Source organism: Chrysemys picta, chromosome 4 (genome assembly GCF_011386835.1).
Source record: "Chrysemys picta bellii isolate R12L10 chromosome 4, ASM1138683v2, whole genome shotgun sequence".
Classification (NCBI taxonomy): domain Eukaryota; kingdom Metazoa; phylum Chordata; order Testudines; family Emydidae; genus Chrysemys; species Chrysemys picta.
In genome coordinates this window covers 97,143,209-97,160,889 of record NC_088794.1, presented here as the reverse complement: position 1 = coordinate 97,160,889, position 17,681 = coordinate 97,143,209, and the positions used below count along the sequence as shown (strand labels likewise).

General features: G+C 39.0%; 1 protein-coding gene across 12 annotated transcripts in view; it reads right to left on the bottom strand.

The window, feature by feature from the left end:
* Positions 1 to 17,681, bottom strand: part of FSIP1 (fibrous sheath interacting protein 1) — a 172,785-nt gene that overhangs the window by 105,716 nt on the left and 49,388 nt on the right. For 10 of the 12 annotated variants that reach the window (XM_065593189.1, XM_065593191.1, XM_065593194.1 and 7 more), the window contains one exon: positions 7,757 to 7,894. In XM_065593189.1, the coding sequence (XP_065449261.1) occupies positions 7,757 to 7,894 (138 nt within the window). Of the gene's footprint in view, positions 1 to 6,305; positions 6,744 to 7,756; positions 7,895 to 17,681 lie in introns of those variants that run through there. The other 2 variants (XM_065593197.1, XM_065593199.1) reach the window with 1 other exon arrangement.

The following is a 17,681-nucleotide window of genomic DNA, read 5'->3' as shown; positions in this document are numbered from 1 at the left end:
GAAGGATGCCACCTATTCAATAATGAACATTTCCTGAAAAAAATGAGCTTTCAGTGCAAAGTCTGCCATCAAATACTGCCAGGGCCAAGCACTCAGTTTTGCCATGAAACTATTTGATGAAAAGTTAAAGAGCTGCTTTCCTAACTAAGGAGTTCTGCTATGCAAACTATGTCCAAAATTTTCAAACTTGGATGCATAGGCAGCTAAGTAAACGTGGTCTGATTTTTAGAGAGACTGATTGAAAAGTCAGGTCACTTATATTTAGCTTCCTTTATACAGACTGGATACCTGAATGTAGCCATCCAAATTTGAAAATTTTGGCCTAAGAGGTCTAGTTATTGCAGATGACATGTCATGATGATATAGGAAAGCAATCATGTTTATTAATACAGGGATCTAAAAATTAGGAGATGATTGATAATCCAAAAACTAGTAATTTACATATAACCTTAATCCTCTTGGTAGTGGATTCCCCCAATAATAAATGAAGACTGGGAAGTGGCCAGTTTTTGCATGTCATTATGATGTACTCTAAGAAAGTGACAACAAATTTGGCAGTGCTGTGATGTCATTCCAAGAAGCTTCACTACTGAGATGCTGTTTCCTAGAATGTCATTCATAATGACAAGGTAAGTGGAGTATCTTCTGAAGGTTGATATTCTTTCAATGAAGAAATGTATACTATTTTATTTCTATTATTTCAACTACTGGGAGGGAAACCCCACCTTAATTTACATTTGGATGCTTCCATATTTTATGCAGACAACCCAGAGAATTTATAAGATATGGCACATCCATATAATTTTGAAACTGTATGTCATAATTTCATTGCTACCAGCAACAGGCGATATAAAAATGTAATATTTCCTTCAGAAGTAGTTTTATGAATTAAATGTTCTGAAGTAGTTCTCACATTATGCAATAAAGCTAACCTAGTAATGGCATACACATTACTAAAGGCTGTTTCTATGTTGATAAATACTGTAAATAAATAATAGGCTCTAGTCATATAAGGTTCTAGACACATACAGTCCAGTCAAGGAAACATATTTGGCATGTTACGGGGGGTTGCGTGCCATAGCAGATACCAAGAAAATACTGTGTTGTGCTGATCAAGCCTTGAAACTGAGCTATTAACATTCATAACATTCTAATGACTCAGTAGCCCATTACATTCCAAAGTGCAGTAATGTCCTGTTGTGGACCACCACACAGAGCTGCAGACACACTGCCTGCGATTATATTTGCCTCATTAGCAAGGGTCAGTGACGAGAGAGAGAGTAATGCATGGGTCAGTGACTGGAATGGATGACATAGCATGAATTTATTTTATCAGTTCCCCAACAGACCTAATTCAGTTAAATTGAAGATTCACAAGATTGGCTTAAACTACTTGATTAACAATTACTTACATGCTAACCACAACGTACTAAGGTGGAGGTCAACCACAGTTTAGAAATTGAATAGATGAGGAGCTAAATATGTTCTCTTGCTGAAGTGGCACATACTTGGATGGAGTCTTTGAATCTCTCATTGTCTCTTTGAGTCTGATCCTGTACTCTTTACGTAGGTAAACCTCACTGAAGTCAGTGGGAATAAAAGAGTCAATTAGCCAAGCTCACTTTGCAACACCTATTTAAGGAGTGCGAGATTAGGTCTTTACAGTGTGAGTTAGATGGAAGGGTTTACGGTATATATCTCAAACTGGATTAATGTTGAAAGCAAGCTTGCTAAAAAGTCAGCCAAAATAGGCAAGCAAGCAACAGCTGTTAATACAGCCTGTTGGAAGTTGTAATGTTTTTCTTTTCCTTCTCCCTTTCTTTGTTTCCTGCTGTTTGATAAGGAATTTTCCCTATTACGTAAATAAGCTCCCTTTATTTTTGCTTCTGAGAAAACTTCAAATTCAGTTATTTTTCTTTATCATCTCCTCTCTTTGTGAAGGACCTTTGTACCCTCGTCTCAGGGTATGTCTAAAGTGCAATTAAAAACCTCAGGCTGGAATGTGCCAGCTGACTCAGACATTCAGGCTTGGGCTGTAGACCAGGCTCTAGGACCCTGCAAATTGGGAGGATCCCAGAGCTCAGGCTGTAGCACAAGCCTGAACATCTACACCACAATTAAACTGCACCTTAGCCTGAGTCCCATGAGCCCAAGTCAGCTGGGACTGGCCAGCCCCGGATGTCTAATTGCAGTGTAGACATACCCTTAGGCTGTTTGAGCCTCCTGTGTCCACACTGTCACTCTCATGGCACATTAGTGTCACTACTACAGAAGAACTGTACTACTACAGCCATCTCTATACCCTCAATCAGTGACTGTGATATGCCCATTGTTCTCTGCCTCCACTGAGAACAGAGCTCCCTTTTCTCCAGGAGCTTCACACAGTAATTTCCCAAATATTAGACTTTGTTCAGCTTGAATTAAACAAAATAAGTATTTTTGTCTTTTTTACAAAATGAAACAAAAATAGAAAATAAAAGTTATCTTCCACATTTAACATGTAATTTACTATACAATTCTTTAAACTGGCACTAAAAAATTAAATTACTGAATATTTGTATAGCTCACCTTATTCCTCAGGTAGAGAATGAATTCATTCCTATAGTAACAATGATATGACAAACATACAATATCTCTAGGAGTGTGACAGATCTTCCTAGAAGGAATGATCTCCCTTCTCCCAAGTTAAAACAGTTACGGGGGAAAGATCATTTGATCCCAAAATTTAACCTAAAGAGTCACAAAATACATATTAACTTTTGGAAAAAATTTATTCAGCCCTTTGTTTGAATACACAAATGTCTAATTTATTTTCCTTTTACCCAGCATAATTCTTTAAAAAAAAAACTTTTTTTATCCATCTGTTTAAAATGAACAAAAGGGACTATATAATTGTCAAATATACCAAAATAAATCATTAACTTTCTCTAATTTTGTTTGGCTAAAAAGTACATCCTACACTTTTCTTGTACCAGTTCTCTTTTCATGTTAATTAAGAATCACACTAGCTCTGGGAAATATATTAATGTGTGAATGCTAAATCTTTTTAAAAGTTCTGACTCTTGCTCCCCTACCCACTCACCACTTCTGCAAACCTAGGGGTAGCTACCTACATAATACGACATATTATGATACTTAAACTACCAAAGATGATCTATCTAAGGCAATGTCTACACTATGGAGTGCCCCTTATTATAGATGCAGCCTACACCAACAGAAGGAGGAGTTTTTCTGTTGGTACAGGAACACCACAGCCCCAAAGGATGTTATCTACATTGATAGAAGCCCTCCTCCATTGGCACAACTGTTTTGTGAAAATGGGGGGGGGGGGGGTGTCAGCATAGCTATGTCAGCCAGGAGTGTGGTTTTTTCAGACTCCTGGCCGATGTAGCTATGCCGATGTTACTTTTAAGTGCAGACCAAGCCTAAGGTATTTATGTGGCCCCCATTACTACAGTAACTGAGCATTTCACAATCTTTAAGGTATTTATCTTCAAAGCACCTCTGTGAAATTGGTTAGTGCTATTATCCTCATTTTACAAATGGGGAACTGAGGCATGGAGAAACTAAAGATAGACATTTTGAAAATCCTAAGTAATTTAGGAGCACGGTTCCTTTGAAAGTCAGTGGGACTTGTGCTCCTAAATCAATCAGGCACATTTGAAACATCCATCCTAAGTCACTTGCCCAAGGTCACAACAGGAAATCTATGCCAGATGAGGGAATTGAATCCAGGTTTAAGGGTACGTCTATACTTACTTCCTGGTCCGGATGTAAGCGATCGATCTTCTGGGATCGATTTATCGCCTCTTGTCTAGACGCGATAAATCGATCCTGGATCGATCCCGGAAGTGCTTGCCGTCGACACCGGTACTCCAGCTCAGCGAGAGGAGTATGCGGCATCGACGGGGGAGCCTGCCTGCCGTGTCTGGACCCGCGGTAAGTTCGGACTAAGGTACTTCGAATTCAGCCACGTTATTAACGTAGCTGAATTTGCGTACCTTAGTCCGAAGTGGGGGGTTAGTGTGGACCAGGCCTACGAGTCCCAGACTAGCACCCTAATCATCTGACAAGTTTTCCTCTTTGGAACAAAGACGATGTGAACCAAAGCAACAAAAATTGAGTAAAAAGCAATCCAGTTGTGGGACTTATTTTCAAAACAGGGCCAAAATTTCCTCTCAGTTACACCAGTGGCTTCTGTGATCAGTCAGTGAGGTTGTTCCAGTTTAACTTACAGGAGGATTTAGTGCATATTAGAAGTCAAAACTTCTGCAAATTTAAACACCCTTTGTACCAAGGTCTGGCTTCTTGTTACTGCCTTGAAAGCCCTGATTAATTCTGGCCCTCTCCATCTTAGTCTTGTTTTACATGCAGGAGCAGATTTACCATGAAACAAACTGTGCGGAGGCACAGGGAAACCAACAAGGGGGCCCCCAAAATGCAGGACAAATATCTGACAACCTGCCCCCGAATCCTGGCTATCGGTGCAGCCGGGCTCAGGCCACCCCTCTTACCCCCTCCTGTACCCCAACCCCCTGCCCCAAACAAGGTACCTCACTTTATTTTCGTTTAATCCCCTTAACTTATAATATAGGAGGAGGATAAAGAAAAAAAAATGAAAAATGGGGAGGGGGGGAGACAAGAGAGCATGTTCTTTTTCTTGGCTGGGTCCTGGGGGGGGGGTGTGTCCAAAATGAAGCTGCGCACAGGGCCCCACTAACTCTAAATCCACCACTGATCACATGCCATGCCTTCTGCTCTTCCAGAGATGCCGGCCTCATCCAACCACTTGGCAGCTTCTCACACAAACATTTCTGTGGCTCCTTCTACATTGACCCCTACAGCATAGAACATTTTTGAAGGACCTACTCTTTCCATAATCCAGCTCTCCTGAAGGCCACCTCTGCCTTATTGCCTTTGGGAAATTTGCTAACAACCCAGAGAAATAATATGGAATAGTTTACCTGTCCTACTTAAATTAACAAATGTATTTATTTATTTTTAACTGAACTTACAGTATACCCCTTTTTTTCCCTGCCTTCTGCATGTTTGTCTATCTTTAGATTGTGAGGTCTTCAAAACAGGAAAGCACTAAGTGCACTGTGAATACTATTAGAAATAATAACACTACCAACTCCCCCTCCTCCTCATTAGAAAGTAGTGATCCAGGTTAAGAATCTTGCCATCATTTTCAACAATGGCCTTTCTGTACCAAACTTGTGTGTCAGATATGGTTCAAAATTGTTCTTTTCCAAGTGCACAGGTTGTGTCATTATTTAGCCTGTGATGATTTGACGACAGTACGCCAGCCAGAGGGGCACACCAAGCACTTCCATCAGGTGGAGAATGCTTCGCAGAGAATACCACGGTAAGAACATTTTGTTGCTTTGTAAATTTGGGGCACAACAAATGACAACACCATCTAGCCAAATTCTTAATCAAATAGAAAAGTCTGCTCAGCCAGTTCCAGGAGTTCCATCTGATCCACCTGAATCCAACTGGTTATATACCAACAGCAAAAATAGCTTAAAAATTAATTATATTTATCTACTAAGGTATTTCCTCCAGAATTTCCCTACTGTTTCCACATCCTTTTGCCCTGGAAAATACACAGAAACAGTCTATGTCTTTAAGTGGGCACTAACAGAAATCTGGTCAATTAAAAAAAGATAAATTAGAAGTATTTTAAGGTATCATGCTGAAACTGGCTGAAATTTTTTAGTTTTATAAACCCATTTTCTTCATTTTTAAATGTTTTTCTCTTGCTTTTTGCAATATGAAAGACTGACAAAACTAAAAGGGAAAACTAACTAGCCATACAGGGAAAACCATGAAACTGACTATATTCAAAAGGTTGTTAAATGCACAAAGTTGGAAACTAATAAATTACTTTTCTCCAATCTCTTCCAGTTACCTCTATTTAAGGGATTACTCACAACAGTAGATAAAAGAATTTTGTATTGATGTAAACAAAAATTATTTTTATTGAGGTTTCTTTTTTACCATTCCATCAATGGTCATCACTCATCATCATCTGACAACTGCAGAAATGAGCCCTCTCTCTCTCCAGGCTCCATTCTCTGTATTGTTAATCTCCATACAAGAGACAGATACAATCAGTGTCTTCATTTTAGTTTTAAAGCATATGTTCTAGACTACACTCAGACCATTGTTCTTGGGACAGACATTTCCGGGATGACAGGCTTATACATGAGACTTCTTGCAGCAATTTTTTCCCCCAGTCAACTTGAGAAATGCTTGTTGAATCAACTGTGCTGAAAAACCTCTCAGCTAGAAAGACAAGGTGAGTGAGGTAATATCTTTTATTGGACCAACTTCAGTTGGTGAAAGAGATAAGCTTTCGAACTACACAGAGCTCTTCGGGTCAGTCAGAAACCATCTACAATTTATTTTATAGAAATCAGTTTTCCTGCATCAAGTTGCCCATGCTGGTTTTCCCTCTGCTCAGTTTTTTATCCACTCTGGTGCAATGGTGAATTACAGTTTAGCCCTCAAGCAATAGCCTAGGAAAACACCTCTCATTTAAGCATAAAACAAGAGTCCAAACAAAAACACACGTCCAAAACTTCAAAGAAACAAGTCCTTCAGCCCTGGGATTAAACAATAGCCCCAACATGGTCTGTCCTGGTCTACCCCCGGTTGATGCCATAACTAAAAAGGCATCTTCTCCATAAATTCTGGAGAAGATCCATGGCTAGAAGTTGAAGCTAGATAAATTCACACTAGAAATAAGACACAAAATAGAAAGATTACTGAGGATTGTGGTGGATTCTCCATCACTGGCAATTTTTAAATCAAAATTGATTTTTTTCTAAAAGACATGCTCTTGTTCAAACACAAATTAATTCAGGGAAGTCCTATGGTCTGTGTTATACCGGTAAGACAAGATGATCACAATGGTCCTTTCTGGCTTTATAATCTATTAATACAAATAAGCAGCTGTTCTCCTTCAACTCTGAGAAACTTACCCTAAACAAAATATCTGAACATTGCAGTTCATCTAGCATTAGTTTTACTCTGACACTGCTTTCAAGCTATAACAGAAAAATGTGTCCACAAATTAGAGTTAAAGGGAAAGAAGTCTGATATGTTATCTGGAAGATTCATGTGATCACCCAGGTTTGGGCTTGTTGTCAACCCTTGCTCTATGTTTTAGGCATAAATACAATATACTTTGTGCTTAGAGGATCTTTGTAAATTTCATTTCTGTTTGCCCCACTTCGCTTACCCCAAAATAATTATTGTTAAAACTGAGAAATTATCCAGTTTTTTTCTAAAGTGTTACTGAGTTGCAATTCACATTTTATACACTTACTAACATTTTAACTTTCTTGCTTCCCATTGGTCTTCAGGTACTGTATTGGACTTGGTAAATAATTGTCAGTTTAAAAAAAAATCATATGAATTAAACAAAACTAGCTCACAGCGTTAATGTTAGAGCACAATGAATTATTTCAAACATATGTGAAGAAGCTACACTAAATTCTATAAGTTATTAGAAAGTACTTAAAATATTTACTTCTTTATGTGTATATAGCGGTCACTCTTGAAAGGCTTCTTCCATTCTAAAAGACAGTTTGAGAGATATTCCCTATATATAAATGGGGAGTATCATTAGAACTGGGAATCACTCTCAAAACTAGAGAAACTTGTATCATATATTTCTTCTTTTGGGGTTAATTTTATAAGCATATGTAATTTTAAGCTCCAGCACAGCTTTCAAGCTTAAACTTACAAGATTTCCCTCCAGATTTTTCAGCTGTTGATTAATCTCTTTAAGTCGGTTTTGTTGCTCACGTTGCTCATGTGTGTCTCGCAGGGCCTTCTCACCTGGAACTGCTTCCAAACTTCTATTTGCATAAGCCAGAGATGCCTGACAAAAGTAAGAGTGGACACAGCTTAAACATCTTAAAATATATGCTTTAAAACAGAAAAAATGCTAATTAGACCTTTACAGAAAAAAGTGAGAGAACATTAATATTTATGCATAATTGGTTAGTTTCACATTTTGGTCAATGTATGTTGTTAGTATTTAAATATCAAACAGGATTTTTTCCACAAGGAGTATTAATTAACTCTGTTCAAACTTGTAAAGGAAAATAATAAACATTCATATTCAAGATTTCCAACAGTGGAGGGAGGACTTTTCAACAGCACACAGCACTGGTCTAACTCCAGTTGACTTCAGTGGATCAATGCTGAGTACTTTTGAAAATCTCATTTAAAATGTTTCTCTCCGATACGAAGCCTGAGTAAACAGCCTTTGCACAGTGGATCTATGTGGGGACATGAAAGACAAAACCCACCCTCTAACCCATAGCCAAGCCATGCGGCACACATGCAGCTTGACTGCAACCACTACTACAGAGCATATGTGTACAATTTTACAAATATTCAGTAGTCTGGGACCAGATTCTAATGTTCTTACGCAGAGAGTATTACCTTAATTATTGAAATCAACTGGACTGTTCATGGGATTAAGGTAATATTCAATGTGAGTAAGACCAGAATGGAATCTAGCCAACTGGGAATGTTAAATATTGACAAAATTGCAAATCTACAAATGACAAAAACAGGGTTTGCCTTTGGTAACCAAGGATTCAATATAAGAATCCAAGTCATAGAGTAGTCAAAGTAACAGCAAAAAAATTTGCCAAACTCTAATTACCTTTAACCCAAGAGAGTATGTCCAACTATTTAAATAAAATCCTAGTCTAATTAATCACTCTTATTTTCAAAAGCAACTCATCCATTCCTGATTAACATATATTCCTCAGTAAAGGAAACTAAGTACTATACTTAACTGGAAAGAGGACAGTTTTCTAGATTTAATAATTCAGATGAAAACTTCTCAGCATACAGGCTACAGTTTGTAAAAAGTGTGACTGTTTAAAAACAATATATTTTCTGGCCAAAATGCATAAGACATATAAGTGATTTTAAGGGGCTTTAAACCATAACACCAGTGAATCATGCAATATGGAGTTTATTTCTCAGCGTGAAAGTACAAGAGCTATCACACAATGGCTCCCAGTATCACAATTCCAAGCAATCTCAAGCACAGCGGAAGAAGGTATAAGAAGAGTCATCTATTGAAGCCTGGAATCTCCTCAAACTGAACCAGCTTAACCCTCAATAGGGTGAGCTATCTTCAGCCAAACGTGAGCTATCTTCAGCCAAGATTCTCAATAATGACCACCCATGGCTAGGTACCTAAATGCATATTTAGCTATCTACATAAGTGGACTGAAGTCAATAGGCATGCAGGATTAACATCTTTGCAGGGTATAATATCAAGAACCTGCACCTCTTATCTCTATTTCTATACATTAATTCAATATACCAGTATATCATCTTCATGTTTTCAATATGAATGGAGAAGTGGCTCAAGAAACCAATAATAAAGATTAAAAGTTACTCCTCTTCAGGCACAGCATTTATTGGGAGTTGATGTAAGGCTTTTTTTTCTCCCATGACTGCAATGTAAGAAAACCCATTTATTAGGTAAAATAGAAAAGATTGTGACAACTTTACATTTTCTTACAAATTACACCTATTTCTGCAATGAAGTCAAATTTCTAAATCCACCTTTATAATCTGCATATTTACAGAGATAGTGCCAGTTCTATGGGTACCATTCAGTGTGGATTATAGCTGTGATTATAATTTGTTTAGGAAAATAACTAAGCGTTATAAGATATATATAGAGGGAGAACACAGTTAGTGGTACTGCAAGGTCACTAAATGTTATATTGTATTTCCCATTCATTTTGCTTCACTATTATTTTATTTGGGATTTTGAGTATATGGATAGCAGGTGGATATTTTTATATGAATTTAGACTTCAATGAACAGAGCTTAAATTGCATGTAAAGCCACTAAAAATGTTTTTATCTCAATATGACATAGCTTTAAAAGGGTAATGATGAGAGAAGCCACTCAACTCAAAAGTTACTGGCTCCAAGTTCTTCTTTTTCCCCCTGCACATTGTCCTGAACAAGGCATTTTACTGGCATTGTCCTTGGTCCTGCAAACACTTAGACACATGCTTCACTTCATGCCCAGGAGAAGTCCCACTGCATAAGTGCTTGGAGGAGAAATAATAGATGTGGAAGGCAACTGTGACATATTTCCATCCCCGCCCCCATCATTTCACCCCATTATAGTCACTCAACATGTTTGAGTCTTGTTGCTTCTTTGGTATATGCTATATGGTCCTATGAGGAAGAAGGCATATTGGGGTTACCTAAAGCTACTACTTTATCCTACTCCAAACATGTCTTTAAAACTCTGCTGTAATGCCTACCAATCCCTGCCAGCTGACAATCACTAGGCAGACAGTGAACTATGAGTCTACGACTATTGTTTAACATTTCAAAGCTGCTTGTTTCAGTGTTTGCTCATGAACCCCTTCTCCTCACATCCCAAATCTATTTGTTCCAGCCACTTGTTGTTTCTTGTCATATGTCAAGATTGTAAAGTCTTTTTACTTCATTTCTGAAAAACAAGCGCATATGGTCTGAATTCGCAAACAGGGCCCCTAGGCACAACCATAATACAAATAAATAATTATAATAATTATAAAATAGTAATAAAAAGTCAAATTATTCCAAAGCAGTGTGTTTTGTTGGGAACAGTTTCAACAGGAGAGATTAAGAGTCTAACTCTATGTATCCCAATAATTAGGGCACTCCCAGGGAAGTAGGAGATGCACATTCAAGTCCCTTCTCCGAACCAGAAGAGGGAGGATTTGAACCTGGGTCTCCTACATCTTGGGTGAGTGCTCTAACCACTGGGTATTGGACATAAAGGCTGGGGAGTATAACCTCCTCCTCCTCCTGTCTTTTGTGCAGGGCATGCATGCTCAGGGCACACACACACACACACACACACACACACACACACACACACACACACACACACACACACACACACACACACACACGAAAAATATAACAGGGAAACTATGAGTTAGGGTTACATTAACAATTCTGACACATACCTTACAGTCAGCTTATATGTATACACAAAACAGACTATTTTTTCCATTGGCCAGCACAGAAACAGTCTAATATGTATTCAAACATCATTCAGATGATTATTGAAATGTTTACTATATCAAAACCATGACATTTTGAATATTTTTAAACAATTGTAAGGGAATTAAATGTGTGTAAATTTGAAAAGTTATCTATTAGAGGTAGAACTTATTATCTAGATAGTTCATTAGCGAAACAGATTGAATGGATTGCATGATTTGTTATTGCAGCTTAGTCAAAAAGGAATATAAACACTATGACTATTTCTCTTTAGAATTATTGTTGTGCACCAGCAGCACACATAGAACACAGAATTAAACAAAGTTAAGAGCCTGACCTTTTCCCCACTTAAATCAATGGCAAAATGGCAATTGTCTTCCATGAGAGCAAGACTTAACCTCAAGACAAACCATATACCACAAAAAAAGCACAAGGACGACCAGGCAACAATATGGTTACTCAACAACACAGCAGATTCTGACTTTTTTATATATGTAATATTAAAGGACTTCAAAACTAGTGGGGATTAACAGTAAGGCTCAGTACAAGAACTATGTTTAGATGGATTTAAAGATGGAGGGATTGGAATTTGCCACATCAGGATGACAAGGGCATTTGAGGCATAGAAGGCACCACAATGGAAGGGAAGGAAAATGCAAATGAGATTGTCAGAAAGAATTCAGTAGAGCAGTGAAGGATGAGAAAAATATTGGCAGGAGCAGAGTTGGGCAGAACTGTGAAGGTCAAAGCAATCACCTTATAATTTATGTCAGAAGGAAGGCAAAGCTAAGGGAGGAGTTGAAGAGGAGGAGATGTAGTCAAAGCAGTGGGCAAGCAAGATGATCTCGGTAAGAACAGGTTTATTTAGACTGCAGGGGTACAATATGGAAGGCAAAAAAGGAGAATGTACAATAATCTGAATTATAGATTAATAAAGCCTCAAAAGAGATTTTAACTTTAGAGATGAAGAAAGGACAGAATTTAGAATTGTTCTACACAAAAAAGATAATGTATCTGGCAAGGGTATGGATATAAGGTGGGGAGTTAGGGGGAAAGTGAGGAAGAGGAGAAAAAAGAATGTTACCAAAAGGTAAGGAGCTGAGTAACAGTGAAGATGGAAAAGATGACAACCCAAGATGACCACCATTTCCCAAATAGTGCACTCTTTACTCTGACAAAGACACCTGATAAAATACATTTGTGCCCTGCAATTCTGTTGGGGCACAAACAGGCCCTTTGATTACTAGTCCCATTGATCTACCAGTGCTGTTAAAATGCTTCTAAACAGCATCCATTACTTAGAGTATAGGTACCTGCTCATCTAATCCATCATGTTGGTGTGGATGCTAGGAGCACACACTGCCAGAGGGTTCTTTAACGAAAACATGAGCTCCCTAAGCAACCTTTTGCTCTTTTGACACGTTACTTATATAATTCATCTGGTTATTATAGCTGACTGCTGTGACTAAGATGTCCGGTTTTTCTAATGAAATAAGCCCCTATCAAAGATAAATGGAGATCCAAGAGGTTTACTGTTACTGCCTTCATATCATAATTAGGGCTCCGTATCTGTCACGGAGGTCGTGGAAGTCACGGATTCCGTGACTTTCCGCGACCTCTGTGACTTCTGCAGGGGCCAGGGTGGCTGACCCCACAGCCACCCAAGCAGCTGGCTCCAGGGCCAGCAGCTCATGTGGCCCTCAGGACAGCCACATCAACCGTTGCTCCAGCAGCCCCCGGCAGCAGTCCCAGGTAGGCCAGAGCAGCCGTGGTCCACGGCCCTGGGCAGCGGTCCCCAGCCGACTGGCTGGAGCAGCCGTGGTCCAGGTCAGTGGTCCCTGGCCGGCTGGCCAGAGCAGTGGCAGCGGTCCCCAGCCAGCTGGCTGGAACAGTCAGGGTCCAGGGCAGCTGTCCCCAGCCAGCTGGAGCAGCTGCGGTTGACGACCCTGGGCAGTGATCCCCAGGCAGCTGGCCGGAGCAGCCCTGGGCCGTAGCCCCTGGCAGCAGGTGCCGCTGGCCCCGGGCGCCCACCCCCAGCACCGCCCCTTAGGAGTGAGCCCTCCACGGCTCTCCAGAGCCCCTCCCACAAGATTTAATCACAGGAATTTTTAGTATAAGTCATGGACAGGTCACGGGCCATGAATTTTTGTTTATTGCCCATGACCTGTCCATGACTTTTACTAAAAATACCCATGACTAAATCATAGCCTTAATCACAATCAAGCATGCAGATGTTCTGAGGCACTCTTTGTTCACTGATCCTGGATTTATTTTATTCCCAGATGAGTTTTCCAGTTCTTCAAGTTGGCATTTGTAGTCACCATACCAACTCTGCATCCTGTTGTCCCAACCTAGCGAATAGACAATAGTGCGTCTTTGGTTAACAAGGTCAGACAATTTATTCTACCCTACAAATCTTAGGTTTCCCATCCCATTTTTTCAAAATTGTACTAAACTGAATCAATATTTTTAAGGAACACAAAACAAATTAAGAGACAGGCATTTGTAAAAACATTTAATTAAGATGGCATAAGAGAAATGCTTAGGATAGAAATAAGATTTTCATGAGAACCATCTCTAAGTAAAAAAGAATATTAACCATGGAAAAGCATTCTGGATCCAACTAGACTGATTGCAAAGAGATTAATCAAGTACACTTCTGTAATACCCAAACTGCAGTACTATAGGCTTAAAGCCAGTTGTTAAAGATTTCAGAAACAAAGTCACAGCATAATTCCTAGAACCTGAAAATATATCTATCAGCGACAAGAAGCAGTTCTCTCCAGGAACTTATGGTAATTAAATGTTTGTACATGATACAATTTTATTTTGGGAATCTACTTAGAAAGTACTATCAAATACAATTCTTGGCAGAAAAAATGGACAGATTTATTACACACACTGGAGGCTAAATTTCTTAAATTAGTGATAGTATTCCAAACGGAAACAAAAACATATGATTTGGAAACAACAACAATGTTCTTTTTATTATTCATCATCATGACTACACTATTCTTTCTTCAGAGACTATGGGTGATCTTCTTGCCCCAATGAAGCAAATGGGAGTTTTGCCATTGACTTCAGTGAAGCCAGGATTTCACCTCATGAGTCAAATTCGTCTCCAATAGGAGTTGCACCCATGTCAGAATAATTTAGACTTTGTGCTGCACTGAATTAAGCTACATGGCAGGAATTCTCTCTCAGGCTTACAGCCACTGTTTATAAATTTGTTGCTCTTCACTGTAAAAAAAAAAAAAAAAACACCAAACCCTAATGCTCCCTCACACAGCAAATTTCCTACATTTCTGTAAGCTGTCTTAACCATGAAGCCCAGAGTCCTGTGCCGCAAGCAGGGCTGAAGCCTGGAACCCTGAGGAGGGCTGAAGGCCAGAGCTCTGCACCCCGAGTGGGGCTACAGGCCCAAGCCCCGCAAGGCTGGAGGTAAGGGATCAGAATCTTTTTGCAGGGGGGAGGAGGGATGATCACAATTTTTTTTAAAGTCCAAATGGGGTCACCAGCACAAAAAGTTTGAGAAACACTGCTCTAAAGTTTTAAATTGTTTTATTTTTGAGTGAAGGTATATAAAAAAATCTACATTTGTAAACTGCACTTTCACAATAAAGATATTGCACTATAGTACTTGTATGAGGTGAATTGAAATACTGTCTTTTGTTTATCTTTTTTACAGTGCATATATTGTAATCAAAAATAATATAAAGTGAGCACTGTACACTTGGTATTCTGTGTTGTAACTGTAATCAATATATTTGAAAACGTAGAAAACATCAAAGATATTTAAATAAATGGTATTCTATTATTGTTTAACAGTACGATTAAAACTGCAATTAATCGTGATTTAATTTTTTTAATCTTACAATTAATTTTTTTAATTGCTTGCCAGTCCTAGTTCTAATCCCTGCTCCAAAGCAGACCCACTGGGGATTTGATACTGGTCTTCCCATAGCCCGAGTGAGTGCCCTAACCACTGGTTTATATGGAATAAGGGGGGAGTACCACCTCCTCATTTTCTGTGCAAAAGGACTGACATGGCTTAGATCCCTAACTCCAGGAGAGAGTTTGCGGAGATAAGTGCCTCCTGTTGCATAGCCCTGGGCACTTAACTCCCATTGAGGGCCAGGACTTAGGCCATACTTCTCAGCATTTTATACTGGCTAGCTTAGGTTTCAGAGTAACAGCCGTGTTAGTCTGTATCTGCAAAAAGAAGAACAGGAGTACAAATTTGTTAGTCTCTAAGGTGCCACAAGTACTCCTGTTCTTCTTTTGGCTAGCTTAGGCGGCTCCTTGCTCAGTGTGATAGCTTTTGTGAATCCCATTTATAGACCCCCTAACTCTCCACATACATTGTATAAGGAGCCTCAGTGGGCTCTGGGCTGAAGAGTCCACTGGGAAGCCATTACCTAAAGTTAGGCACTACAACACTAAGCCTAAATTGTGGATCTGGCCAAATAATAGTCCCAGGGAGAATATATGCTAGAGCAGTGATACTCAAACCTCAGTGGTTCAGGAGCAAGGTTAGCGATCAACATTACCCAAAAGAGTCACAATAGTGTGAATTCATTGTTTCATTTACTATAGTACTATATATTCATATTTAAACAGTATCACAGAGGAAATATTTAGTGTGTGTGTGTATATATATATATATATATATATATATATATATATATATATATATATATTTGTGTGTGTGTATATACACACACAAATATAGTGTCGTAGTATATATACACACACATACACACACACACACACAAATATTATTCTCACAGCAAATAAGATAATACCCTAGTGCAAGTTGATAACTTAATTGGTTAATAACATAGTAAAAGGATCCTGATTGATCAATAACTTACACTGAGTAATAATTAAATAACAAACAGTATTTTGATACCCTGTGCTGCAAAATGTTGCAGGACACATTAAAGAGCCACTTGCAGCTCACAAGCCACAGTCTGAGTTTCACTGTGCTATAGTAGGTTGAATAGCTTTGCCAAAAACAGCTCTCTGAGTTGCAGGGGCCCAGATGCCAGAATGTCTCTCCATTACTCTAGGGCATGCCACAGAAGCCAACCTCCCTCCTGCAGCTTTCTCAGCCCTTTATAGGAATCACCTGACCCCTTCCCAGCTGGTCTGTTAATTGAATGTGGCTGGTTGTCCCCAGATGTCCAGCCCTTAAAGGGGCAGACTACCTTGTTACACAATTACAGCTTCCCATTTTTAATTGAGGATGGGGTGGAGAGCTAAAAAGATAGTGCATGCTTTTTCAAAGTGTCACAGAAGTATATTAACAGTTACATGCAGGCTGCACAGGAAAGACAACTATATAGAGAGAGCTTGCAGTTCAACTATAAAGTACAGTTCGGGGAGAAGTTAAAACAAAATAGCAGATGCTTGAAAATGTTCCAAATTATCACACACATTAGCCACAACATCATTTGGCCAGAATGCTTGGTGCAAGACGAACTGTTCCCAAAAATGATCTTAGGAAGTACTTATGCTAGTTTAGGTTTCTAGAAATAAATAAAGTAAGGGATTTATTTTGTTAGAAAAACAGGAAATGCCATGAAAAAATTGAAAAAGGTATCAGAGGCTACTCCAGTTTGCTCTGAAGAAGGATCAGTTGCACTGTTGTTGCTTTAGTTATTTTGTTTTAGAAGCTCACAGAAACCTCAAAAGCACAGATGTTTCTTCTTTGTACCCATAGTGATTAAAAATATATCAATGCAGGCAAAAGAGAATGAAGTGTAATGGAGAGAACTAGATTAATATAGATATAGTCCTAAACTGTCCTATGCCCTGAAATATTTTAGTATAACATGTCTCTGTTGTCAAATATTTATAACCCTAGTTAAATTTAGTATTTTTATATTAAATGACAGCATCTGATAGAGTTCATGCTTTATTTTGACATCCTACGTATTGAAATCATATCTTAGTTCTACCAACAAAATCCTCTTTTTTAAAACTGACAGAGTAGCATTTGGGACAGTCTCCAGTTACAGGAAATTGTTATACTTCTGGGGGTGGGATGGGGGGGGGGGGTGTCCACCTGAAAATCTAACTTAGAAAAGAGAACCCTCTGAAAAATGTTTTACTTAGTGCTTTAAAAACAATAAACACAACACAACACTTCTCTGAACATTCCAGTTCATGGTGCACGGTCCCAGACCCCACTACACTCCATGCATCATTCTGAAGTGATCCTCCAGTTGGGACATAGACAAAATGGATCTTTCCCGGCCCCTTAGCAAGATACTTGTTAGCCCAAGGGAAAGCCCAATGGGTGGGAGACAGGTGATGTAGACTCAATATTTCTACCCACTTGTGGTAATAATTCTGTAGTATTTTTAGTAAAATAATTTTTGCCCTTCACAATCCTCATTACTGAAACAGACCTTTATCCTCCTACCTTAGGAGGGAGACAAGTATCAGCCCCACCCCCCATTTTACAGAAAAAATAACCGGAAGGTTAAACAAGGTGGTTTCTGGCTGAGCTGGGAATAGAACCCCGGGATGAAATCTTGGGCCCACTGAAGTAAAAGGGAGTTCTGACAGAAACTTCAGGGGGGCCAAGTTTTCACCCTAGGTCTCTAATATGGC